This window comes from Mustela putorius, unplaced genomic scaffold (assembly GCF_011764305.1).
Source record: "Mustela putorius furo isolate JIRA1106 unplaced genomic scaffold, ASM1176430v1.1 tig00003859_pilon_pilon_pilon, whole genome shotgun sequence".
NCBI lineage: Eukaryota > Metazoa > Chordata > Mammalia > Carnivora > Mustelidae > Mustela > Mustela putorius.
In genome coordinates this window covers 30,594,656-30,620,926 of record NW_025422011.1, presented here as the reverse complement: position 1 = coordinate 30,620,926, position 26,271 = coordinate 30,594,656, and the positions used below count along the sequence as shown (strand labels likewise).

Sequence of the window (26,271 nt, the reverse complement as noted above, 5' to 3'; positions counted from 1 at the left end):
TGTCAACTAGAGTCTTATACCCAGTGAAAATATTCAGGAATGAAGGGGAAATCAAGACCTACCCTGGGTGAGGGAACACTGAGGAAATTCGCCACCAGTAGACCCACCTTAAAAAATGCTAAAGAAAATTCTCTGAACAGAAAGGAAATAATAAAAGGAAGGCATCTAGGAATGTTAGGAATGAAGAAAGAACATGGTAAACTAAAAATCTGGGTAAATACAATAAGCTTTCGTTCTCCTAAGTTTCCAAAATTATATTTGATGGTCCCTCCAAAACTATAACATTATTTGATATCATTCTAAATGTATGTAGAAGAAATATTTAAGACAATCACATTATAAATGGGAGATGGTACAAGGACATAAAGGGATGTAATGTTTCTGTACTTCACTTGAAGTGGTAAAATGATGACACCAGTAGAGTGATAAGTTATGTGTGTGTAATAAACCGAGAGCAACCAATGATACACTCCAAAAAAACTAGATATATAAAAATAGAATTTTTAAAATATGTTCAAGTAATCCATAGGGAAGCAGGAGAAAGAAAGCAAAAAACTAAAATAGCAGTCTTAGTTACATGTAAATGGTCTAATTGTACCAAATAAGAGGTAGAGATTTGCATATCAGATTTAAAAACATGATCCAATTGTCTATGCTCACTACAAAAACTCTCTTCAAATAAACTGGCATAGACAGGCTGAAATGTAAAAGGGTGGAAAAATGTTATATCATGTAAACATTAATCAAGGCTAAAGGCTACATTAATATCAGATAAAGTAGACATTAGAGAAAAGAAAATTACCAGAAATAGTGGCAATATAATAAAAAGGTTAGTTCATCAAGGAGACTACAATCCTAAATGTGTATTTACCAAATAGCAACTAAAAATATATGCAGGAAAATTGCCCAAAATGAAAAGAGAAATTGACAGATCTATAATTATAATTGTAGAATCTAATGTCCCTCTGTAAATAATTAATAGGTAGAACCTCTAGACAGAAAATTAGCAAATAACAATGCCATCAACAACAGGATCTAATAGATGTTTATAAAATTAGTTCCACTCAACAACAGCAGAGTACACACTTTTTAATAGACTGTATATCAAGAAGGACCATACCTTGGGCCATGGAATAAATCTCAACAAATTTAAATGAATTAAAATCATAGTGAGTGTTTTTCAACAATGATAGAATCGAGTTCGAAATCAGTAACAGTAACATAACTGGCAAACCACCAAACACTTGCAAAATACACAGTGCACATAAATAACCCCCAAATTTAAGAAGAGACCTTGAGGAAAATTAATAACAATAAAATACTTTGAAATTAATGAAAATGCAGATAGATCAAAAATTTTGAGACACAGCTAAAACACAGTTAAAATTTTGAGACATAGTACTGAGAGGGAAACTTTACAGCATTAAATAATGCTCTATCTTTAGTAAAATTCTTAAGTTGGTAAAAAAGAAGTTTTGAATCCGTAATCTAAGCTTCCAGCCAACCTGGAAAAGGAAGGAAAAAAGTAACCTAAGGCAAGCGGAAGGAAGGACATGATAATGAAAGCAGAATCAGTGAAACTGAAAATAGAAAAACAAGAGAAAATCATGAAACACAGAGCTAATTTTATTGAAAGATCAATACAATGGACATACCTATATGTAGTAAGACTGACCAGAAGAAAAAGACAAAAATTTACAGTTTTAGAAATAAAATGAGTACCACAGATCATGCACGTGGTACAACAACTCTGCACACATAAATTTGATATCTTAGATGAATCAATACTTCAAAAAGCACAAGCTATAATTCAGTATGAATTAGGTTATTTGAATAGCCCTATAACTGTTAAGGTGTACATAATTAAAAATTTCTCAAAAATGAAGTCTCCAAAGTTGGGATGGTTTCACTGGATCCTGGTATCAAACATTTTAGAATAGTGAGTACCAGTTCTGCACAATCTCTTTCAAAAAACAGAAGTAGAGGGAACCCTTCCCAGTTTATTTTATGAAGTTAGTCATATCTCGATACTAAACCAGACAAAGTGAAAACAAAACCAAACAAAGCAAAAATGCAAGCCAGTATCCTTAATTCATACAGATAAGAATATTCTTACCAAAACAGTAGTAGGTAGAATTAAGCAATATGTAAAAAGAATTAAATGCCATGACCAAGGGTTCATTTCAGGAATTCAAAACTGGTCAATGTTTAAAAATCAATTAGAGTAATCTACCATATTGAGTCAAGAAAATTCACACCATCACATCATTTGACTCAGGAAAAACACTTGACAAAATTCAGTATCCACTCACAGTAAAGCAAAACAACAAAAAAAAACCCAGAGAACTGGTAATTGAGGGTCATTTTCTCAGCTTGGTAAAGAACATGGTAAAAAAGAAAAAACAAAAAAAACCTTATAGCTAACATAATATTTAATGATGAAAGACTGAATGCTTTCCCTCTAGAACGTCAAGGTTGTTTCTAAGCAAGGGTGTCTGTCCTCACCACTCTTACTCAGTATAGTACTGGAAGTCCAGTCAGACAGTAAAGCAGGAAGTGGAAATAAGGAAATAAAAGGCATTCCAATTAAAGGAAGATAAAAGTGCCCCCCCTTTTTAGGTAATATGATTTTTTAATGTAGAAAACCCCAAAGCACCTACCAAAAACCTGTAGAACTAGTAAGTGAGTTTAGCAATATCGGAGGGTATGAGATAAACATAAAATAATCAGTTGTACTTCAGGATACTAGTAAATAGCATGTGGAAAGAAGAATTCGAAATACAATGCCATTTACAAACATGGGGGGAAAAACGCCTTAGGTGTAAATGCAACAAAGTATGTGTAAGACCTATGTACAAAAAACTACTAATTCTCAGGGGTGCCTGGGTGACTCAATGGGTTAAGCCTCTGCCTTTGGCTCAGGTCATGACCTCAGGGTCCTGGGATCAGCCCAGCAGCATCCGTCTCTCTGCTCAGTGGGGAGCCTACTCCCCTCACCCCCACCTGCCTCTCTGCCTACTTGTGATCTCTTATCTGTCAATTAAATATATAAAATCTTAAAAAGAAACTACTTATTCTGTAAAGAATATTTAAATAAATGGAAAGACAGTGTGCTCATTGGTTAGAAGATTGAACATAGTAAAAATGTCAGTTTTCTCCAAGATTATTGTTTAATAAGCCTTCTCAAAATCTGCAAGATTTTTTGATGATATAGACAAGCACATTCTAAAATTTATGTAGAAGGCAAAGGAATAAAAATAGCTAGACTTGAGAGTTTGGGGGAAAACTGAATAAAGTAGAAGAAATCAGTCTACCTGATAAGACTTATTATAGAGCTACAGAACCAAGATTAGGTGGTATTGGTAGATGGATAGACACGTAGATAAATGGGACAGAACAGAAAACCCAGAAATAGATTTGTATGAGTGTGCCCCAATTGATTTTTGAGAAAGCCACAAAAGTGATTCAGTGGAGTAAGGCTGGACCTTTTAAGAAATGGTGATGGAATAATTGGACATCCATATGCACAGAAATGAACTTCTACTTAAACCTTACACCTTGTATAAAAATGTTCAAAATGGATCATAGATTTAAATGTAAAAATGTAAAGTTTATAAACTTTTATTTAAAAAAAAAAAAAAGAGGAAAAAATCTTCCAGATCTAGGATTAAGCCCTGAATTCTTAGATTTGGTACCAAAAGTACAGTCCACAAAAGAATAGAAAGGGAAGCTACAGGCTGGGAGAACCTTGTCTGCAAACCATGTATCTGACAACAGACTGATATGTAGAATATATAAAGAAGCCCCAAAATAACAATAGTAAAAAAAAAAAGTTGAATGATGAGAAAAGAATTTCATATGTAGGGTAAGAGTTTTAAAAAAATGAAAATTCATACACAGTGTCATTCCTTGGATATACCTTATAACTGCATTGTGCCTAGATTTTCTTCATTAACTATACAATTATAATAACTCATGATGTAAGAATTCTCTTTGTTCTGTTCTGAACTCTGAAAATTACAGTCTAAAAAATATGCAAATTACAACATATCAGATAAAGGGCTAGTATCCAAAATCTAGAAAGAACTTACCAAACTCCACACCTAAAGAACAAATAATCCAATCACAAAATGGGCAGAGGACATGAACAGACATTTTTGCAAAGAAGACATCCAGATGGCCAACAGCCTCATGAAAAAGTGCTCCACATCACTCGGCATCAGGGAAATACAAATCAAAACCACAATGAGATACCACCTCACACCAGTCAGAATGGCTAAAATTAACAAGTCAGGAAATGACAGATGCTGGCGAGGATATGGAGAAAGGGGAACCCTCATACACTGTTGGTGGGAATGCAAGCTGGTGTAGCCACTCTGAAAAACAGCATGGAGGTTCCTCAAAAAGTTGAAAATAGAGCTACCCTATGACCCAGCAATCGCACTACTGGGTATTTACCCCAAAGATACAAATGTAGTGATCCGAACGGGCACATGCACCTGGCTGTTTATAGCAGCAATATCCACAATAGCCAAACTATGGAAAGAACCTAGATGTCCATCAGCAGATGAATGGATAAAGAAGATGTGATACACACACACACACACACACACACACAATGGAATACTATGCAGCCATCAAAAGAAATGAAATCTTGCCATTTGCGATGATGTGGATAGAATTAGAGGGTATTATGCTTAGTGAAATAAGTCAGAGAAAGACAATTAATATGATCTCCCTGATACGAGGAATTTGAGAGGCAATGTGGGGGGTTGGGGGGGTAGGAAAGGAATAAATGAAACAAGATGGGATTGGAGGGAGACAAACCATAAAAGATTCTTAATCTCACAAAACAAACTGAGGGTTGCGGTGGGGGGGGTGGTGATAGGGAGAGGGTGGTTGGGTTGTGGACATTGGGGAAGGTATGTGCTATGGTGAGTGCTGTGAAGTGTGTAAACCTGGCATTTCACAGACCTGTATCCCTGGAGCTAGTAATACACCTTATGTTAATAAATAAACTCCCAAAAAAAGTACAAATTAGATTTTATATAATAGGATTAAGCTGTATAAAATAAATCTATTATCTTCACTCTGGAATGATGAAAAACAACACAGTCAACCCAAAGCTAGTTTAGAAGCATGATACATGAGTAATTTAGCATACTTAAGAGGACAGCTGTTGGTAACCAGAGCAAAATACTTTGTGTATATTAATAATGGTACAGTATTTGTAGTATTTTTCCCATTTTTGTGATCCATAGCTTGTTTTTTAATATGTAAAATACAGTTTGGCGTGGTTTTTCATAATCTACATCACATTAAGGTGAAGATAAATGTATAAAGCCGCATTATCCCATCATTCATGTAATTTATTTCTTCAATGAATTGAAGCTAATTTTTATAACTGTCTGATCTTATTTATGATTAACCTGGAGCCAGCTTGTTAAAAAGTGAATAAGGAAGCTATAGGAAATACTCTAATACGGTTTTAACTGCTTTCTGAGTTTGAAGGATAATGGTGGTCTCCTGAATCTGTATATCTCTACACATTCTCTCCAAAAACCAGAGACTAAAAGGAACATAGATAAAACCCAAATAACCCATAAATTCTGCATTACTGGGAGACAGAACACCATAAACCTCAAATTACCTGTAGGTAGCAAAATAATCACCAAGTTCCAACAAAGCTTCTACTGCTGCTTCAAGACTATGAAATAGAAGAGGTTGAAGGACAAAACAAACAAAGACAAAGGTCACAAGTACAATAGTACATGCCAAAAGAGCGAGTGCCAACCAGGACTTGGGTATATTATAGCACCAGCTACAGGGAAAGAGTTCTAGAGTGAGAAGTGGCATCCTTAGAAGAATTTTGCCTCTGGGAGAGAAATAGGGAAGCATGATGCATCTGATTCACAGTGGTGAAGAGAAAATAAGGAGAAGGAGAACAGTTAAGTGTCCTGCAGAATGAAAAATGACCCTAAGCTTTGCTTTGCACTCCCATCACCCATTTAAGAAACTGCAGTTCACCAGGTACTGCAAGGTACCTGGTACTCAAACTTTAGTTTGAGGTACTCTCAAACTAAAGAATGCTGTCCAAAGAATGATGGGGTGGGTGGGGGATGGGAATCAAATTTACATGGCACCACTGTTAAAACAGAAAATACGTATTAAAACATTTCAGCTGGTGAAAATCCACCCTGCCAAAAAAGCCCTCAGGAAAAGAACCACACAGTAGAAACATGTAACACAATACTCCAGACTAAGTGAAGTAGTCTCAAACGAAACCTGGTATCCAAAAATTAAAGGAGAGAGATGGATTCAAAAACAAAAACAAAAACCAGGAAATGCAATATAAATTGATAAAACTCAGAAAAGAAGTTGAAGAAAAAGACCAAACTATGTTTGAAATGAAGAATAAACTATAAAATGCTCAAGAGAATAGAATGGAATGGAAATCTAAAGAGGGCCATCCAATGAAAATGAGAGAAAGTAAAAAGGATCTCAGAGAAAAAGAAAGGAAGGACTGGCAAAGGATCTCTAACATAACTGGGAGCCTGAAAAATAAAAACAATGTAGAACAGAACTTGGGATATACAAGCCAAGAAAACTTCCCAGGAGTAAGGGAAATTTAAGTCTACTTTTGAAGGACCTACCATGTACTTGGAAAAAAGAATAATCAACTCATATTTTGATAAACTGTTAAACTTTAAGGTAAATTGGGCTGATATCATAATTAGGAAGAACAGCATGCAAATCATGGCAGCAGAATAGCAGCTTCCAGAAATTCAAGGAAAGAAAGTACAGGCCAAGGATTTGACATCTAGCCAAGTTTTTCTTCAGTTGTGACGAGAGTGAATGATTCCATTCTTGAACATTGGAGAACTTATGCAATATTGTAACCATGAGCCCTTCTTGAGTTTTCTAGGGAATAAGCTCTATTCAATGAGGAGATCTCCAGCCCAGACAAGCTTCAGCAAAAGGGCTATGAGCACTTAATATATTAAATTATAGAAATGAGGAATAAATGAAACAGGGTGGGGCCATAGGTAGAAGAATAGCATGTTCTATGTGAAATGGAGTAAAGGGAATACCACTCAAAAAAGGGAAAGAGGGGGAGTAAGGGAAAGTAGAATGAGATCATGTACTGCTACCCATAGAATGGGTAGGAGACAAAGGATAACATAAAACTGGCAAACCAGGTACTAAATGATTAAGGGCATTAACAAAAGGATAAATACACTAGAACAAAATTACTAACGTTCCTAAATACCAAAGGAAAATGTAAAAGGTAGCAAAACGCACTATTTGGAGAGAACACAGTAAATATTACTTAATACACATAGTTATTATAATAAACTAATTTAGATGAAACAGAAAGCATCATATTAAATATGAATGGACTTAAGTTGCCTACTAAAAAAAAAGATTTTTAAGTTGACTCATAAAACATTACAATTTGGTTTAAGGAAGAATCCATTTGTAGATGCTAAATCTGGGGTGGAAAGTTTAAGAGACAGGATTTTTGCATGGTTTCCCAAGTATCTCCTTATAGATTACATATTAGCTGCAAGGAGATAACCAGTACGTAGTGGAGAAGCTGGGTAACACTTTGACCAGGTTATTAAAGTTCATTTCACGGATAAGGAGGTTGGAGATATCATGGCCTGTGACTGTGATCCTCTTAGGACACCTCATAACTTAAGTGGTAGTCTAGCAAGGAATACATAGAACTTGAACCTAAAGATAAGGAACATCAGACAAACCCAAATTGCAGACATTTTATAAAATACTGGCCACCTTCAAAAACTATGTCTTGAAAGGAAAAAAGGCTTTGGAACTGTTCAGACAGAATGAATCTGAAGAGTTAGCCAAATGTAATCTGTGATCCTGGATTCAGTTCTTTACTGGATGGGGAGAAATGCATTTTTAGGATTGGGACAGTTAACAAAATTGGAATATTGCAGAAGTACTTTATCAATCTTAAATTTTCCTGAGTTTAATAACTCTGTTGTTTATGTAAGAACATCCTTACTCTTAAAAAGTGACATAGATTAGGAGGAAAAGCATGATATGTAAACATATTCTCAAATGCTTCAGAAAAATACATGATGTGTGTGGGGGTGGGAGAATGGTAAAGCAAGGGTAGCAAAATATTAAAAGTTGGTGAGTCTGAGTAAATTATGGGTGTTTTCTGTGCTTTAAACCTTTCTTTGAATTTTAACTTAAAACAGTTGAAAAAGAGAGTGCTAGATACGAACTCTAGCCAGAAATTGGTACACACAGTTTAGGAAGGTAGAATTTGAGTTACATAATTTTCTTACTCTACATACTTCCCCTTGTTTTGTTAAGGTATTGAGTGTTTTACAGTTTAGTTTCTGTTTGGAAAGCTTGACTAATTTGATACCAGTCTATGCTAAGCTACCTATATGGCTGCTTTTTCTGTGTTATGCTTTTACAGGATTTGCCTTTTTCTTGCTTAAACACACTTTAAGGGGAAAAAAATCATTCTGAATGTGCCCCTTTCCGTGACCTCCAGTAAATTGCTTGGTCATGTGGAAAAAACCCCACTGTTTGGTTCTTCCCCACCCCAACCCCAACCCTCAGCCCCCTTGCTTCCTTGGGTTTCTGAGAACAAAATAGGAGATGGCTGAGGTTAGAGGTATTTTGAATATATTTTCATATTTTTTGTTCTTATCCCAAAATGAGCTATACCAAACAATATGTGCATAGTAGTTTGTTATCAGCTATTTTATTTTGCCAGATCAAGCTTCTTTATTTATCTTTTGAGTAACATGTTCTGAATCAAAAGAAAAATATATTTGAAGATATTTTGTCTTAATGATACAAATTTTTCTTTGTATATAGTAAATATTTTCAGTAGTTCTGATTAGACCATGTGTGAAGAAAAAGCAACAAATGAAACGAGATTATACAGTACAATCTTACATATTGTATTAACTACAATTTGTGAAAAATCGGTGATTAAAAATTAAAAATTTTATGCCCACTGATTCTTCAACAATATTCATACTAAGTTTCTTGCTTCTGTCTTAAGGCTGTATGGAGAAAAGAGAACCACATGGTTCCACTAGGTGAACACTCGAGGAGCTCTCATGCATTTTCAGCTGGAGCAGTATCTGACATGCAGGGAGAAAGTTGCCCAGTGCTTTCCAATCTTTAGTGCAGTGGCGAATTAAGGACTGACGCTAAATATAGTGGTAAATGATGGTTATTAGATTCTTTAGTGTATGGATAGTGTGAATTCTTCAGAGTTCTGTTACTTACTGTACAGTTTATGAATGTCTCGTCTTACAAGAAGATTGAAGTGATGCATGTACTTTTCTAAGAAGTACCATATTTTTAATGTAAAGAGGATCTTTATTTGATTATTTAGCCCAATTCAACAATGTAAATAAAGTCAGTGTAAAAATTAGGTAGAAATGACAAACTGATGTGTAATGCTAGAAAAGACAGATTTCATGCAGAACTAAGGCAATTATTTTGTTGCTCAGTTTTTATAATGACATATTGCTATTGATAATTTTTTTTTCTTTTTGCATTTTGAGTTCCTTGTTTTCTAGCCATTCTACTTCTGACTATTTTGGTAATTGCAAGTTTTTATATTTAGGACCTAGTAATTAACATTATAATATTTTTAAATAATTATAAAATAATTGTTTTTTTTCTTACTAGGAAGAAGCATTGCATGCATTTATTCAGCCAGAGATCCTGGATGGCCCAAATCAATATTTTTGTGAACGTTGTAAGAAGAAATGTGATGCACGAAAGGTAGATGCCATGTAGAAATTAATACTAAGTTATCTGAGATTATTTTCCATATTCAATAGGTCCCTTTCTTTTTAGGGTCTTCGGTTTTTGCATTTCCCTTATCTGCTGACCTTACAGTTGAAAAGGTTTGATTTTGATTATACAACAATGCACAGGATTAAATTGAATGATCGGATGACATTTCCTGAGGAGCTAGATATGAGTACATTTATTGATGTTGAAGATGAGGTAAAATATTTATTCATTTTTTCTGTTAAAAGATATTAATTCATTTTGGTTGGTCATGTGTTTTAGGGAGCTATCTGGGGTAACAACAGTGGTGGCTTTTAGACTATCTTTGTGATAGAAGGTGTTCCTTTGTTCCCATATTTTGTAATGCCAAGTTGTATAAAAAGATCTAGATTTGTACAAGCTTATTTTGTCCACCATAAATTATATTTCAGATATTCTTTTTTGATCAGAATAACATACTCTTTGAAAAGACAAAGAATCTTAAACTCTGGAGTTATTTAATTAGAGCAATAATCTCATGTTTCATAATTTTCTAAGTGAAACAAACTAATCTAGAGATGGGCTGCATTGTGTTTCTGATACAAAATAAACACAGAACAAATATTTAAGTGAAAAAATGAGCAAATTAGGTAGCATGGCCTTAATTTCTTATATTTGTCTTAGTGTCTTTTTCAAGGATTAAGGTTTCTGAGTTATTCTCAATTACAATTTAGCCCCTCTAGGGACACCTGGGTGGCTCAGTGGGTTAAAGCCTCTGCCTTCTGCTCAGGTCATGATCCCAGGGTCCTAGGATTGAGCACCACATTGGGACCCCTGCTCAGTGGGGAGTCTGCTTCTCCCTCTCCATCTGCCTCTCCTCCCGCTCATGCTCTCTCTCACTCTCGCTCTCTGTCTTTCAAATAAATAAATAAAATCTTAAAGAAAACAACAGCAAGGAAAGCAAAGTAGACTTGGTCTTTATAGGACTCCTACACCAACAGAGATCAGTCAGTATTGAATTGGGTTTCCACATAAACCTAATACATGCCTTGTAAAAGGGGATCTTTTACAAATAAAGAAAACTAGATATAATTTGACAGGAACTTTTAGGAAGTTCAGGAGCCATTTGTGGGGAGAAGAGATGTTCCAGCCTAAAGGAATGTCAGGATTGAGCTCTTTGGACTTAGCATAGAGTTCTAGAGTTGGTTTTCACTTTGAACCAAACTTTGTTGGGGGACCAAGACTGTATGTTAGATGCAGTCCCCACAACAAAGTTTTTGGCAGATGTTGGCGCTTATTATTATATATTGCTTGGTTAATTTAGGAAATTCTGTACAATTTATAAGAGCCGACATCTTAGAGAAGAATTCTCAAGCTTTTTAAATAAAAACATTTTTAGGTGTATATATTAAATATTAAAGGAAAAGGGGGCAAGGAGTTGTTTGGAGATTTCTAGGAAGTAGATTCCTTCAAATAAAACTGGCATGAGAGGGATTTAAAAATCTTGAAAGCATGAAAGAGTATGAAGATTTTTTTGTCATTACAGTTCCACCTCTTGTGCACTAGAATATAAAGTTCTTGAGGATAGGTACAATGTCGTTTTTCTTTCTAATTGTCTGTAATAGCACAGTGATAAATCGAACTTTTTTTTAATTTATTTTTTATTTTCAGCATAACAGTATTCATTATTTTTGCACCACACCCAGTGCTCCATGCAATCCATGCCCTCTATAGTACCCATCACCTCCCACCCCCCGCCCCTTCAAAACCCTTAGATTTTATGTTTTTCAGAGTCCATAGTCTCTCATGGTCCACCTCCCCTTCCAATTTCCCCCAACTCCCTTCTCCTTTCTAACTCCCCATGTCCTCCATGCTATTTGTTATGCTCCACAAGTAAGTGAAACCATATGATAATTGACTCTCTCTCTGCTTGACTTATTTCACTCAGCATAATCTCTTCCAGTCCCATCCATGTTGCTACAAAAGTTGGGTATTCATCCTTTCTGATGGAGGCATAATACTTCATAGTGTATATGGACTAAATCGAACTTCTTGTTCAAGAAAAGAAATGATAAGATTTGGGGATTTGAGAACAAAAGCTCATTTTGGCACTTAGGTTCTCTGCTTTTATAGATTTTAGTGAAGGAAATGGTAATTTATATTGTTACTTTGTAACTATAAACATAAATGGTTTTTTTTTTAATTAATTTATTTTCAGCATAACAATATTCATTATTTTTTCACCACAACCAGTATAAATGGGGTTTAATTAGAATTCTGACTCACTAATTCATTGTTATTGAATTTTAAGGACATTAATAGAGGTGCTTTTAAATACGCTGTTTTGGTATAATTTTATTTAAGGACTCAAGAGAAGATTAAATTTATTTAAAATAAATACTTATTAATAATATCTGAACTTACATGAAAAACTTACATGAAGTTCAGATATTAATGATATTAATATCTGAACTTATATGAACTTACATGTACATGAACTTAGCATATAGATAAAAAATATTACTGACTATATGTTTTCCCTTTACTTAGCTTATAATTGTAAATAATTATGTTTTATTAAGAAATCCCCTCAGACTGAAAGTTGCACTGACAGTGGGGCAGAAAATGAAGGCAGTTGTCACAGTGATCAGATGAGCAATGATTTCTCGAATGATGATGGTGTCGATGAAGGGATCTGCCTTGAAAGTAATAGTGGAACTGAAAAGATTTCAAAACCTGGACTTGAGAAGGTACCTTTTATAGTTTGTGGGTTTTAGCTGAAAGAATAAGATAATCTCCAAGCTGCTGTTTAATTCTATAACTGTTGTGACCAATAAACTCTCTTTAGGAGAAGTAATTTTTGAAAAGTAAAGATTTGTTTTAAAGCTGTGTTTATGCATATATGTGATCATATTAAACTTTAGGAAAAGGTCCTTATAGGCAGGAGCATGAATTTCTGGGAGACTGAAATGTAGCTACGGAACCAAGCTCGGTGGTGGTGTGGAAAGGGTGCCTAGTGGTCCGGAAACCACTTCTGCCTTTAAAGTCGCACCAGGCCTCTCAATCTTCTATCATAGTTTTCTCAGAAAGCAAAACGAAAGTATTCAGCTAGATCTGTTGATTTAAAAAATTCTGGCTGTGAACTCCTTATGATGAAATAATTATAGAACTGATCTTTAGAGATAGGGGAAAGCCAGAGCCCTCAGCCTCTCTTCCCTCCCCCATGGGAGCCCTTAAGGCATTTTAAAAAATGGTATAGTTCCGTGATTTATAATTTGACAACTACCAAACTTGGTAATTTTTATTGTAAAAACCTTTTATGTCACCGTGCCAGTGATTTTTAAGATTTTATCAAACTATTTCTTTCACATTCATATAATCTGCCTTATTGAGGGAAGAAACACAGGTCAGATGTCTTCAGCATGTGTGAATTATGAATCACTAGCCTGAAAACTGATCAGTAATTCAAGTCTTGCAGAGTCATATTAAATAGGTTTTTTAGACAGTATTTAAGGGTGGAGTATATCTTGCATTAATCTATTTTTAGACCAAGACCATTATTCTAACCACTATCATTGTCTTTACCTTTTAAAATTATCTGTTTTAGGGCAGATAGATGATCATGAATTGCTATATAATGAATAATATAGTGGATACATTATAACTTAATCTGAAAAGCATTGTATTCAAGCATGGGTTGGCAAACTGTTCCCTGTCTGTTTTCCTACATGAACGATTTATTTATTTTTTTTTTATTTTGTTTTATTTTATTTTTTTGGTCTTACTGCATACAGTACATAGGACTTCTTACACAGGGTTGAGTAAGAGTGGTAAGAAAGAAAAAAAGAAAAGAGTGGTAAGAAAGGACATTCTTGCCTTGTTCCTAATCTCAGGGGGAAGGTGTTCTATTTCTTACCATTAAGTATGTTGTTGGTTCTATGGGTTTTTTAGTAGGTGTTCTTTGTCAAGTTGAGGAGGTCTTCCTCTTCCTAGTTTGTTGAGAATTTTTATTATGAATGGGTATTGGATTTTGTGACATGCTTTTTTGGAGTCAGTTGATAGGATCATGTAATTTTTCTTCATTAGCCTGTATTACATAGATTGATTTTCTAATGTTTAACCCATCTTGAGAGATACCAGATCAGGAGATCACGGTATCACAGATATTACATAAATACATTAGAAGATGTTCTAAATCATTATATCGCTCAGCTCTTTCGCAAAGAAAATGGAATTACTTCGCTTGAATAAAAACAACTGTGTTAATTGGGAGTCCTTGATCTTGCCTGTACATATCAGAACAGTCTTCTATTTAGTACCTGCTTCTAAAATTTCAAACTTTTGGGGTGCCTGGCTGGCTCAGTGGGTTAAATCTCTGCCTTTAGCTCAGGTCATGATCTCAGGGTCCTGGGATTGAGCCCCGCATCGGGCTCTCCCCACTGAGCAGTGGGGAGCCTGCTTCCCCCTCTCTCTCTTTGCCTGCCTCTCTGCCTACTTGTGATCTCTCTGTCAAAAAAATAAAATCTTTAAAATAAACAGATAACATTTCAAACTGTTATTTTCTTTTTACATAAATAACACTTTTTCAGATATGCATAGTTCCAGAGGTTATAACATAATTAAAATGTGAAGGAATGCACTGAATAAAGCTGTGATAATATAAAACTATAGATGTAGTGACTTTCCATTTTAATTACCTTAAAGGATACCTTAGCTACCTACAATAGATATCTAGGACAACTAACATGTTATTTTATTGTGTATTAGCAGAGAATAGGAAATAACAAATAAGGATTTTATATTTTTCCCCTTCTCTGAGTTACTCTTTTTTTCCCCTCCTTAGAATTCCTTGATCTATGAGCTCTTCTCCGTTATGGTTCATTCAGGGAGTGCTGCTGGTGGCCATTACTATGCTTGTATAAAGTCATTCAGCGATGAACAGTGGTACAGCTTCAATGATCAGCATGTCAGCAGGGTAAGGACGGGTTGCTTAAGATTATTCTCAGAGACAGGAATACGGGTGTTTCAGATCTACAGCAGTGTTTATTAAAAATGGGAGACTTAGTTTGTTTTTCCTTTTCCTTTCAGTAAATTTCCTACTTTGTTTTCATTGTTACCTCTTTTGTTTTGTTTTGTTTGAGGCTTGCCAAGTGTTTCTAGAGACAGAATGCCAGTTTCTTTTTGGTTTTTTTTTTTTTTATCCCTGAGCCGTCATGCGAGCTACCTCGTGAGGAGCACTAGAACTGACTAGCTGGTAGTAGGCACTGATTCTGATTAAATTTTATGAATTGGTAATTGTATGGCCCATTTAAGTCTGCAGTTAAAAACAGGCTTACTTGTTGACATAGAGATAATGGTGTTATAGATTTTACAGAAAGGTAAATAACATAACAACTTTTTAGATAACCCAAGAGGACATTAAGAAAACACATGGTGGATCTTCAGGAAGCAGAGGGTATTACTCAAGTGCTTTTGCAAGGTAAATAACTTCCTCATTTGTACTGTTTATAAATTAATTACAGCTTCTCAACATTTTTTACCGTTAAAGAGATTTAACCCAGGGGTCAGCAAACTATAACCCATGGACCAAACCCTGCCCGCCTCCAGTTTTTGGAAATAAAGTTTTATTGGAACACCATTAAACTTAAGTATTACGTGTTTATCTTTTCCCTCAACAACCGTTAAGTAACTGCAACACAGATGATATGGCCCAGAAGAAATGTGCTGACTCCTGACTTAACTGTAGTAATTGTTCTAGGATACAGGTTTTTTGAAGACTTAACTGTGTTACCAAGAGGAAATGTGGAATCTTCTCAGAATTCCTTCGGGAAGAGCAAAGTAGATTGTCCTTTTGTTTTCTGGAATATTTTAAGTTTGAATCTAAGACCAGTTATGTGGTTTTCTAGTTGTTTGAAACAACAAAAAACTACTTAAAAAAAAAATTATATATATATATATTTGGTGCTAGGAAGTGGAACCTTTACAGTCTCCTTTTGGGTGACATTAATTTTTTTTATATTTCTACTAGCTCCACAAATGCATATATGCTGATATATAGACTGAAGGATCCAGCACGAAATGCAAGTATGTTAACATGTAGTTATTTGATTTTAATATGTACTAATTTCTTTTGCAAGTTTTGCAAACCCAGATAACTCCTTTTAAATGATAGGACAGTTAAGTTTTTTTATGCCTAGAAAAATTAATTATAAAGACTGTTATGAGATAATACCACGTGGTAAAAACACTTGGAAAAAAGTTGAAATGTTTTTTAATACACTAAGACACAAAATTTGCTCTATATAGAAAAATTGGATATTTATTTGCAGTGAGATTGTATTCAGTGATAACCCCCAGACATGTGTAATGTTCCTAACTTGCCCTCTAGATGGCCTAGAACAAGTTATTTAACTTTCCTAAATCTTACTTTTCACATCTGTGAAATAGGGATAGTTACAGTATTTTATAGGATTGTAATGAAAAGTTAAATGAGATAACATATTTTTAGCATTTAGCATCATGTCTAATACGTAGTAAAAACTCAAATTTAGCTGTTACTGCTTTTTTTAAATTATGTTTTTAGAGTATTTTAGTATGTAAATGCTTTGAGTAGGGACCCCAAGTGAAGTAAACTTCTGACTTACCACTCTAGAAATGTTTCCAAGAACTAGAATTAATTTTGCTTATTTGCTTTAAAAAGCAAATAAAGTTTTATGATTCTAGTTTGCATCCTTTATTATATGTCAGTTATATTGAGAAGCCCCAAAATAATCCTATATACAAGCATGAGGGTTTGTCTTTTTTTTCCTCTTTTTTACTATTAATTTTAAAAATTGCAGTTCCCCTTTTTTCTTAACACTGACTCCAACTGAAGCAGTATTGTAAATAAGTAGGGGTATGTGAATGTATCTTTAGATATATACACAGGTTATATGTTGCTCACATTCTTTTCGTAATTTTTACAATCATTGTCCTTGATTTCAACATATTTCCTTTGTTTAGCAACTACCATACTGTAAAATCTATTTTATAGCATAATGTTTTTGTTTACATTTTTGTAAACCCTCATTAGATTGTGAATTCAGTTATAAGACTTAATTTGTCTTTTCATTAATGATAACCCAGAGTCCAGGGTCTATCATAGAGTGGCTGCTCAGTAATTTACTATAGAATTAATGGAGGTGAAAGAAAATTATAACAAAATCATTTCAGAATAGATATTTCAGAGTAGTCATTCTGACTTTACAGATAGAGAAACAATACCCCAAAGATTAACTTGTCTAAGGTGTAAGCAGAGTCAGGTTTGTAGTTTGTGTATCTGTGGCACCCAGCATTCGAGACGTTTCCATTAGGACAATAACTCAGTTTTTCTTAATCTACTCCCCTAAACTGTAGTTTTGTGATGAAGCACCAGAGGGCACTCTGTGTATGATATGGAATATTTTTGCAGTTACAGCTCATTTCTAGAAATAGTGGATTTTGACTTTCCATAGGGATGTGATTTTATATATATATTTCTCCTTATTTAATGCCTAGTAATCATCGGTTTACTAAATAGTGTTAGAATCTCATATTGTCACTTTTAATATTTTGAGTTGCATATAAAATTCTGTAAATAGACGGTAGCTAAAGATTGTTTTGAGAACAAAGAAAAGATGAGTATATTAGTAATAATAAATAAATACCATTGTAGTAGTAGCAGTAGCAACAGCATTTATATTACATTTTATTATATCCAGGTAGTTACTCTGTGGGTTAGGTGCTGCTAATAAGCTGAAGAAATTGAGGTCTGGACAAGTAAACTTGCCCTCGGTCACATGGTTTGTGGTGATAAACACAGTTTGAATAGCACAGTTTGATAGCACAGTTTGAAATCAGAAATGATTTTATTTCCAAGTTTCAGAGAGGCTTTTCATTATAGAAGTCCTAATCTACATATTAGAGTTTTCATAGAACCAAGAGATGATATGGATTAAGTATATAACTTTTTAAAATATGAGGCCTAATCATATGCCATTATCAACTACCTCTTCACCCTTGTCTGGAAGAGCTGATGTTCCAAGTTGAGAGACTGGTGTAATTGAGATATATTTTGATGAGAACTGTTGTAGAAGTATATACTATGGGCACATAATAGAATAAAATGAAGTAAATGAAGATCAATTTCCACTGACTCTGTCTTGCCCTGTTTTTATTACGATAGAATTTCTAGAAGTAGATGAATATCCAGAACATATTAAAAACTTGGTGCAGAGAGAAAGAGAATTAGAAGAACAAGAAAAAAGGCAACGAGAAATTGAGCGCAACACATGCAAGGTTAGATTTCATAATTTTACTGTTAATTAAAAAGTGCTATTGAAGTTTGCTTGACTGCAGTTCTCATAACATACTCATTGGATTGATTCTGTAGACAGTTATGCTATCATGATCATTAAGCAATGTAACCAACTATATTACTGAGGTGAGGTATGGTTTTATTTTGTGCATTAAAAAGCACTAACATAGGGGAGCGTCTGGGTGGCTCAGTTGGTTAAACCTCTGTCTTCGGCTCAGGTGGTGATCTCAGGCCCTGCATCGGGCTCTCTGCTCGGTGGGAGGCCTGCTTCTCCCTCTCGCTCTGCCTGCCTCTCTGTCTACTTTTGATCTCTCTCTCTGTGTCAAATAAATAAATAAAATCTTTTTTAAAAAAACAAAAAAGCACTAACATAGGGGCAACTGGGTGGCCCCTTGGGTTAAGCCTCTGCCTTCGGCTTAGGTCATGATCTCAGGGTCCTGGGATCAAGCCCTGCATTGGGCTCTCTGCTCAGCAGGGAGCCTGCTTCTTCCTCTCTCTCCCTGCTTGCCTCTCTGCCTACTTGTGATCTCTCTCTCTGTCAAATAAATAAATACAGTCTTTAAAAACAAAACAAAACAAAAACCACTAACATACAGTGATAATACTAAGTGCTGGTAATGTTACAATGATATGAACATTGTCACATTCTGCTATAGAATAATAAACTGGTAAAGACCTTATTGCGTAGAAACTGAGTAGAATTTATCAACAGCCTTAAGCAAATTTATGTATTTTTATATAATTCTCTTAAGGAAATACCTAATGAGATAACCATGCATGCTGTAAAAATTTTGACCACAAGGACATTTATCACAATATCTTCCAAATTAGAGAAAAATTTGAAACAACCGTGTATAGCAGTAGAAGAATGATTATTTAAATTGTGATACATGCTTATCAAGAAATGTACAGTTGTTACAATTAATGTTTTTGAATTCTTTTTTTGGGAGAGATCGTCACTGTCATTTACTAAGAAAAATAGACATGGGAGAGAATGATCTCAATTATGTTTTTTTAAAATTATGATATTTGGGCACCTGGGTAGCTTAAGTGTCTGCCTTTGGCTTAGGTCATGATCCCAGAGTTCCAGGATCGAGCCCCACATCAGGTTCCCTGCTCAGCAGGGAGTCTGCTTCTCCCTTTCCCTCTGCCTCTTCCCCTGCTCCTCCTCTCTCTCTCTCTTTCTCGCTTGCTCACTCTCAAATAAATAAAATCTTTTTTAAAAATTTACAATATTTTGGTGCCTTGGTGGCTCAATTGATTGAACAGCTTACTCTTAATTTCAGCTCTCGTGATCTCAGGGTTGTGGGATCAAGCTCTGTGTTGGGCTCTGCACTCAGCTGGGAGTCTGCTGGAGATAATCTCCCTCTGCCCCTTCCCTGCTCGCTCGCTCTTGCGCTCTCACATACTCTCTCTGTCACTCTGTCACCCTCTCTCTAAAAGAAATAATTCTTTTAAAAATTGCAGTATTTTGACTATTGGAGGAAAAAATGCTGTGTGCAAAAGAATTACGTTTTGATTCATGACCTGCTGAGGTGATGATATTTTACATTTTCTAGATAAAATTATTCTGTTTGCATCCTGTGAAACAAGTAATGATGGAGAATAAATTGGAGGTTCATAAGGATAAGACATTAAAGGAAGCAGTAGAAATGGCTTATAAGGTATGTTTAATTGCACTGTTGGACAGTATCAACATCTCCAATAACAATATTAACATCTTTTTTAAAATTGTTATTAGAATTAGTAGTAATACAAGCACTTGCAGTCATGTTGATAGCCCATTGATGGCATCTGTCTCTCTCAGAGGTGTAGTTTACACCTCTCTTATGGAACATACTCAGTGGAGTTTGAGAAATTGCTCATTCTGAAAGCCAGTTCAGTTTTGTAGAATAAGAATTAGAATTAGAAACCAAAATATTTGTTCTTTTCATTCATTTAGAAGATATGTATTGAGAACCTTCTACAATTTGCAAATATGTTACTGTTTAGATGTTATAAAGTAAATCAGTAGTATATTGAGATTATTTCTTCTAAGATGTTAACCATGAGAAGGAGACAGCTTTGCCAGAAGTTAGGGGAGAATATTTTAGTAGAGATGACAACATATATAAAAACTGAGATGAGGATGTGGCTGGCATGATCAGAAAACTGAAAAAAAAGGGATATTGTGTTCAGATTGTCTTGAATGAGAATAGCATAAAATCAAATTAAAGACTTTATATGACTTGTATGAGTAGAAGTTTGCAATTCTAAGAATAATGGGAGGTTGTTAGTGGTTTTGAAAGTCGAAGTGAAAGGGAAGCGTTCTTTAATCAGATTGTTCTACATATCATCTGTTATACTTAACAAATTAAAAATATTTTTGCCCTTTCCATATAAATATTAACCGTGAACTGAAAGTCATTAGAGAAAAAAATCATGTCATTTCATTTATAATTTATATATAGAACCAATGAGAGAACTAAAAATAGTACACAAGATAACAGACATTTCTCAAAGGGTAATCCACATTTGATTGTGTGACTGTTGTAATTAATGCCACTGGTCCTCATTTAAACTGTAAACACTTAAAAGGGTATGGCTCACAATCACATTTCCAGTACTTTTACCTGGTATGCAGGAGAATCAAAATTTGGATGGGTATGTGGATAAGTAAATGAATGACCAAACAATAAAATGGATGGATGGTTCTGGATTTACCTTATTAAAAGTAAAAATTCTTTAAAGACAGTAGTGGACTCCAAGCATCATCTTTGCAAACAGTAGGGAAACCAAATCAGACTAAAATGAAGAAAACATCTTACCTAAACAGTTTTATGATCAGTGATAACAGTAATGGTAGTTTATATTCCAGCAGTTTTTAATGCAGGAAGGATAAAAAGTGTCTTAAAAATAGGAAGTAAGGGGTGCCTGGGTGGCTCAGTGGGTTAAGCCTCTGCCTTTAGCTCAGGTCATGATCTCAGGGTCCTGGGATTGAGCCCCACATCTCGCTCTCTGCCCAGCAGGGAGCCTGCTTCCACCTTGCCCTCTGTCTGCCTCTCTGCCTACTTGTGACTTCTCTGTCAAATAAATAAATATAATCTTTTTTAAAAATAGGAAGTAAAAGTTCATAAGTATAAAGAATCAAACAAACAGAAGAGAGAAATAAACCAGTCCTATGTACCAGAAGGAGAGGTCTAACTTTGGGGAGAGTTGGAGATTGAATAGAGGTCAGTGGGGACACACACCACGGTTTACTGTTTTTCTTGAAAGTCATATTTACAAACCTTAAATAAGTATGAAATACTTTGAAGTAATCCTGTGTGTCTCCAGGCAGTTCATTTTTCATTAAAGAGATGTTGTGTCCAGAGTACACCATCTACCAGTGACATGAGTTAGAGGGAAATTTGTGACAGAAATTCCTGTGCCCTGAGCTGTAGGTACTGGGGAGGCTCATTTGGAAAGTGAGCTACCTGCACGGGGCAGCTAGAAGGTTATTCAAAAGCAGGTAGGGCTGCTGTGTCCTCTTTAGAATTTGTTTTGTTTTCTCTGTTTATATTTATTTATGTAATTATAAGGAGCTGTGGCCTCTGTGGTGACTCTGCAAGGCATGCTCTCCCCCTGCCCTTAGCAAGAGGTTCAGACCCAAACATGTCAGACACCAATTCTTCTCTATTGGATTCATAAACAGAAGCCACATACTCTCATTGGTCGTTCTCCCTGAGGTTCCACTTAACGATTATAGAGCAACAGCTTATATTACATTGATTTTGAGTCCATCTAAAGTTTAGAATGTTAACTTTCCTTAAAACCAGAAATATCTTTAAAATTTGTTGGTGCATAAGTTGTATGATTTGGGGGATAATGAAATAATGGTTACTTAAAAACAGCATTTACGTTGTACCTTTAACTTTGATGTCTTTGAGCTCTGATGCAAATCATAAATATAGGGTTTTATTGTTTGTTTGGATATATTGGTAGTACAATTACACATGAGACTAAAATACCATGCATATTTTTTCTCTTTTCTTGGGTGTCATTTTCTTTTAGATGATGGATTTAGAAGAGGTCATACCCATGGATTGCTGTCGCCTTGTTAAATATGATGAGTTTCATGATTATCTTGAACGATCGTATGAAGGAGAAGAAGATACACCTATGGGACTTCTGCTAGGAGGAGTCAAGTCAACATACATGTTTGATCTGCTGTTGGAGACGAGAAAGCCTGATCAAGTTTTCCAGTCTTATAAACCTGGAGGTAAAGAATTTTATGGCATTTTGAGTTGTACCGAACTTAAAATTTGCTTGAGAAGGTTTTTTGTTAATAGAAATGAATTTAATTTTAAATTTTTATATATTCTTGAGATACAGAATAATTTTGATAGGTTAAGCAATAAGCTTGTGATTAAGTTCTAAATTACTTTCAAAGAGCTATGTACACAAAATTTTTTAAAATAGGGGTTTTTTAAGCTTGTAGTTTTCAGTGGGACTTTCCTCTTTAAGTGCTGAATCATCCTCCTTTCTCTCCTCCTGTTCCCTACTCCTTCTACTTACAGAAGAGATCCTGGTCCCCAAAAAGTATATTCCCATAAAGTCTCAGAAATAGTCTATTTTTCAGAGTCTGCTTAAAGAGGTGGTTTCATAAGTATCACTGCCAACACTCTTTATTTTTCTTCATCCTTTCCGTTTCTACCAGTCCCAGGGACTTCTGCTTTTTCTCTCTTCATTTAATATATCACATTCCTCAGTATCTTGGGAGTTACTTTGTTTGTTTGAGACTGATCTGGAAAGCAGAATACCATGCCCCTACCTATACCCACAGTAGGACTTAAAGAGAGTTACATGTCTAAAGTCTTCCAATAATCACTAAATGTAAACTGTAATAAATGAGGAACAAAGTGTTTAAATAATCTTGGAGAATTCTTACTGTTGTTGTGATCCTAAATCCTTTGCATCGATTATAATTTGAATTCAGACTTATGTTTTCTACTTTTATTCCTAAAAATTGAACTTACAAAACCTTTTTCTACTCTTCCAAATACCTTTCCTCTGTGGATTCTGTATACCCCTCTTTTTAAAAAAATTTTTTTCAAAGCATCTCTTTTCAAAGTACATTAAGTATGGCATTCTTTTAAGGGCTCCATCAGTCAGACTCTGCTCTGTTTGTAAGGAGTTCCTTTGGAGCATTTCCTTGCAGATTATTTTTGGGCTAGATAGCAGAAATTATGAGTAAAGTGTAACACAAATCAGGAATGAAACCACTTTTTAACAAGAAAACTCTAAGTCTGTGTATGGATTGTTAAACTTACAGATAAAGTACTCTGTGCTCATTAGTAATGAAGATTTTAGCAGAATATTTTGTCAGACTTAGATTAGGAACTTAGGGAAAAAACCGAGGATTTATGTATACTTCATAAAAGAAATTAAAACAGTTAAGGCAGAGAATAACCATAGTGTTCGAAGATCATTTGCTTTTCTAGTGACTAAAAGTTTAGTTATATATAATCTGAAAACAGAAGAGGAAGACGTAGGGTTATATTGTAATATGAAGAATTTAAGTGAAAAAAACCATGTAAACCAAAGCAGTAGAATTTTCTGTAGAATGTAGAGAATATTTTGAAGAGAGGAAGTCTAATTATGAACAAGGTCTTGAGTGGTATAATGAAGGTTGTTCAAAAGCAAGTAGGGCTGCTCTGTCCCCTTTAGAATTTGTTTTGCTTTCTCTGTTTATTTAGTGTTGTGGTTTGGGTTTGTACTTTGGAACTTTGGATATTTTTAATACGCTTGATAAGTTTGACTGTATTATGTTTTACAAGGAAACAAAGCATGTATTTTTTAAAAATCATATTTTGATTGTTGTCACTGTTTTAAAGAGATGTCGAGAGAACATTTTCATAAGCTTCATTTCCATTTCTTAGCAGATGTTTGTAATGTGACAAATTGTGAAAGAGAAATTTTAACTTGTATTATATACATGTATAACATTGTATGTTTACCATCTTGATAATTAGAAAAATGTCATCTATTGGAAACACTTGAAAAGTGCAGTGCTCATGTGAAAGGTATTTTTGAAAATAACCTGCAGTTATGTTTTTATGTTTTTCAAATGGGACAGAAGTGATGGTGAAAGTTCATGTTGTTGATCTTAAGGCAGAATCTGTAGCTGCTCCTGTCACCGTTCGTGCTTACTTAAATCAAACAGTCGCAGAGTTCAAACAACTTATTTCAAAGGTAAGTTTTTAAATTGGCAGTGAGTATTTTTGAGTGCCTGCTCTGTACAAAGCATCATGTGATGGTTTGAGTAAGGTATAGGAACTGATTTTTACTGGCAGGAGGCAAATATAGTTAGAAGAGAAGGACACTTTGAGCAGAAGACGTCAGTTGACCACAGTATGGAGGTGAGGATGTGTGAGGCAAGTGCACATAGCAAGGGCACATGTGTTTGGCTGGCTCTCTGTCAAGTACCTGCCTAGAAAGAAAAGGTGGTTTATTTCGTGGAGGGTCTTTAAGTACTAAACACAAAAGGATGGGCTGTATTTGATGTAGGCAATAGGATGTAGGATATTTGTTTGTTTTCCTAAGCACAGCAGTAGTATGATGAGAGCTCTGCTGTAGAGTGGTTAAGTCTGGTGGCACTAGACTGGTATTCCACATGGATGGAGGGAGAGACAGGAATGTAGATGAGGAAGCTGTTGAAATAATTCAGGTGAAGGCATAGGACCAGAAATGAGAGAAGGTTTAGATTGTTAGGATGATTCTATAAATAGAATCTGCCAGACTTATGATTGGTTGGAGTAAGGCAGGAAGGAGCACAGATGACGTGGGGAGTTGCACGCTTGAGTAACTGCAAAGGCATAGTGATCTAGTGATAGAAATAGAAGAGTAGGGTCGGGGAGCAGATTAGACAGGGAAAATGATGAGTTAAATATTGACCACATTCAGTGAGTTAGTGATAAAGAACATAGACTCATTCAGAATTTTGGGGCTGGAAAAGTATGATGAAAACATTCAAATTTCCTTGGACAAAAAGCTATTCCACTTCAAATAAAATGGTTATACTGTACTCTATAAAACACTGAGCACACAAACATTGGTAAAATTGTTTAGGGTTCTAAAGCCTTAGGGTCAGATGCCTTGGTGTAGTGGAAATTGTTCAGTAATAGCAACAAGAAGTTGATCCATTTTCCAGTCATTCATCTTATGGCAATATTGTCTTTTATCTCATCTGAGGTTTTTTAATGCCTACTTTAACAGGGTTATTGTGAATGTTAATGGAACAAATAAATGCTTTGTTTGTGGGGAAAAAAATGTTTAGTATTATATAAAAGTTGGGTTTAATTATTACTGGTATTAATTATTACTGTGTTAAAAAAGAACAACTTCTAACACTTCTGCCGGAGTAATAACTGGGGAGATAAACCGTGTTTTGGAGTTACATTTTACGATTAAATTGTTCATAAAATGGCTACACTAGTGTACTTTCTCTGTATTATAGTTTAATCTAGAGTATGAGCCCTGAGGTAGAATATAAAAGAAACACGTGATGTTCCTTTCCCTGAAAAAAAGCTAGTAATTTTGTTGGGGAAAAATATGTCTCTAGAGAATAAAGGCAGTTAGAAAATATTCTGCCAAGAAATGCAGTGGGTGAAGCATAAGTAGACTACCTAAGAATTATCATTAGTTGTATTGAAAACAAATCTTTTTTTAAATTTTATTATTTTTTAAATTAATATAATGTATTATTTGTTTCAGAGGTACAAGTCTTTGATTCATCAGTCTTACACAATTCTCAGCACAAATCATATTTTTAAAACATAAATTTTTTTGTCTGCTCATTTCTTGTGAAATTCCTATAATGACACCTCAAATTAAGGATATGTAATTTTAGAATAGCTTTAAATTTTATTAATAGTATCACTTTATACAGAAGAAAATGATTTAGAAAAGTATTAACAGCTATTCACACAACACAAAATAACTCATCAAAATTTCAGAAGTTAAACAGGTATTGGCTTGACTTCTACTCGAGAGCTAGCCATTCTGTTTCATTGGAACCAGATCACCTCATTTACTTTGCAAGTATGAGAGGAATAGAATTTTTAGTGAAAAATCATTACCGTAAAAATAGTTTGAGAGCATACCTTTGTAAGTGATACTTTGTTCACCTAGTTTAC

The 26,271-nt window shown here is 34.7% G+C and overlaps 1 protein-coding gene across 5 annotated transcripts in view; it reads left to right on the top strand.

Annotated features, from left to right (window-relative positions):
- The window catches only part of USP47 (ubiquitin specific peptidase 47), a 111,219-nt gene that overhangs the window by 67,648 nt on the left and 17,300 nt on the right, over positions 1-26,271 (top strand). For 4 of the 5 annotated variants that reach the window (XM_045065821.1, XM_045065820.1, XM_045065818.1 and 1 more), the window contains 10 exons: positions 9,694-9,789; positions 9,865-10,017; positions 12,363-12,530; positions 14,624-14,755; positions 15,183-15,259; positions 15,809-15,864; positions 17,984-18,096; positions 19,675-19,779; positions 22,148-22,355; positions 24,213-24,328. In XM_045065821.1, the coding sequence (XP_044921756.1) occupies positions 9,694-9,789; positions 9,865-10,017; positions 12,363-12,530; positions 14,624-14,755; positions 15,183-15,259; positions 15,809-15,864; positions 17,984-18,096; positions 19,675-19,779; positions 22,148-22,355; positions 24,213-24,328 (1,224 nt within the window). The remainder of the gene's footprint in view (positions 1-9,693; positions 9,790-9,864; positions 10,018-12,362; positions 12,531-14,623; positions 14,756-15,182; positions 15,260-15,808; positions 15,865-17,983; positions 18,097-19,674; positions 19,780-22,147; positions 22,356-24,212; positions 24,329-26,271) is intronic. The other variant, XM_045065817.1, reaches the window with a different exon arrangement.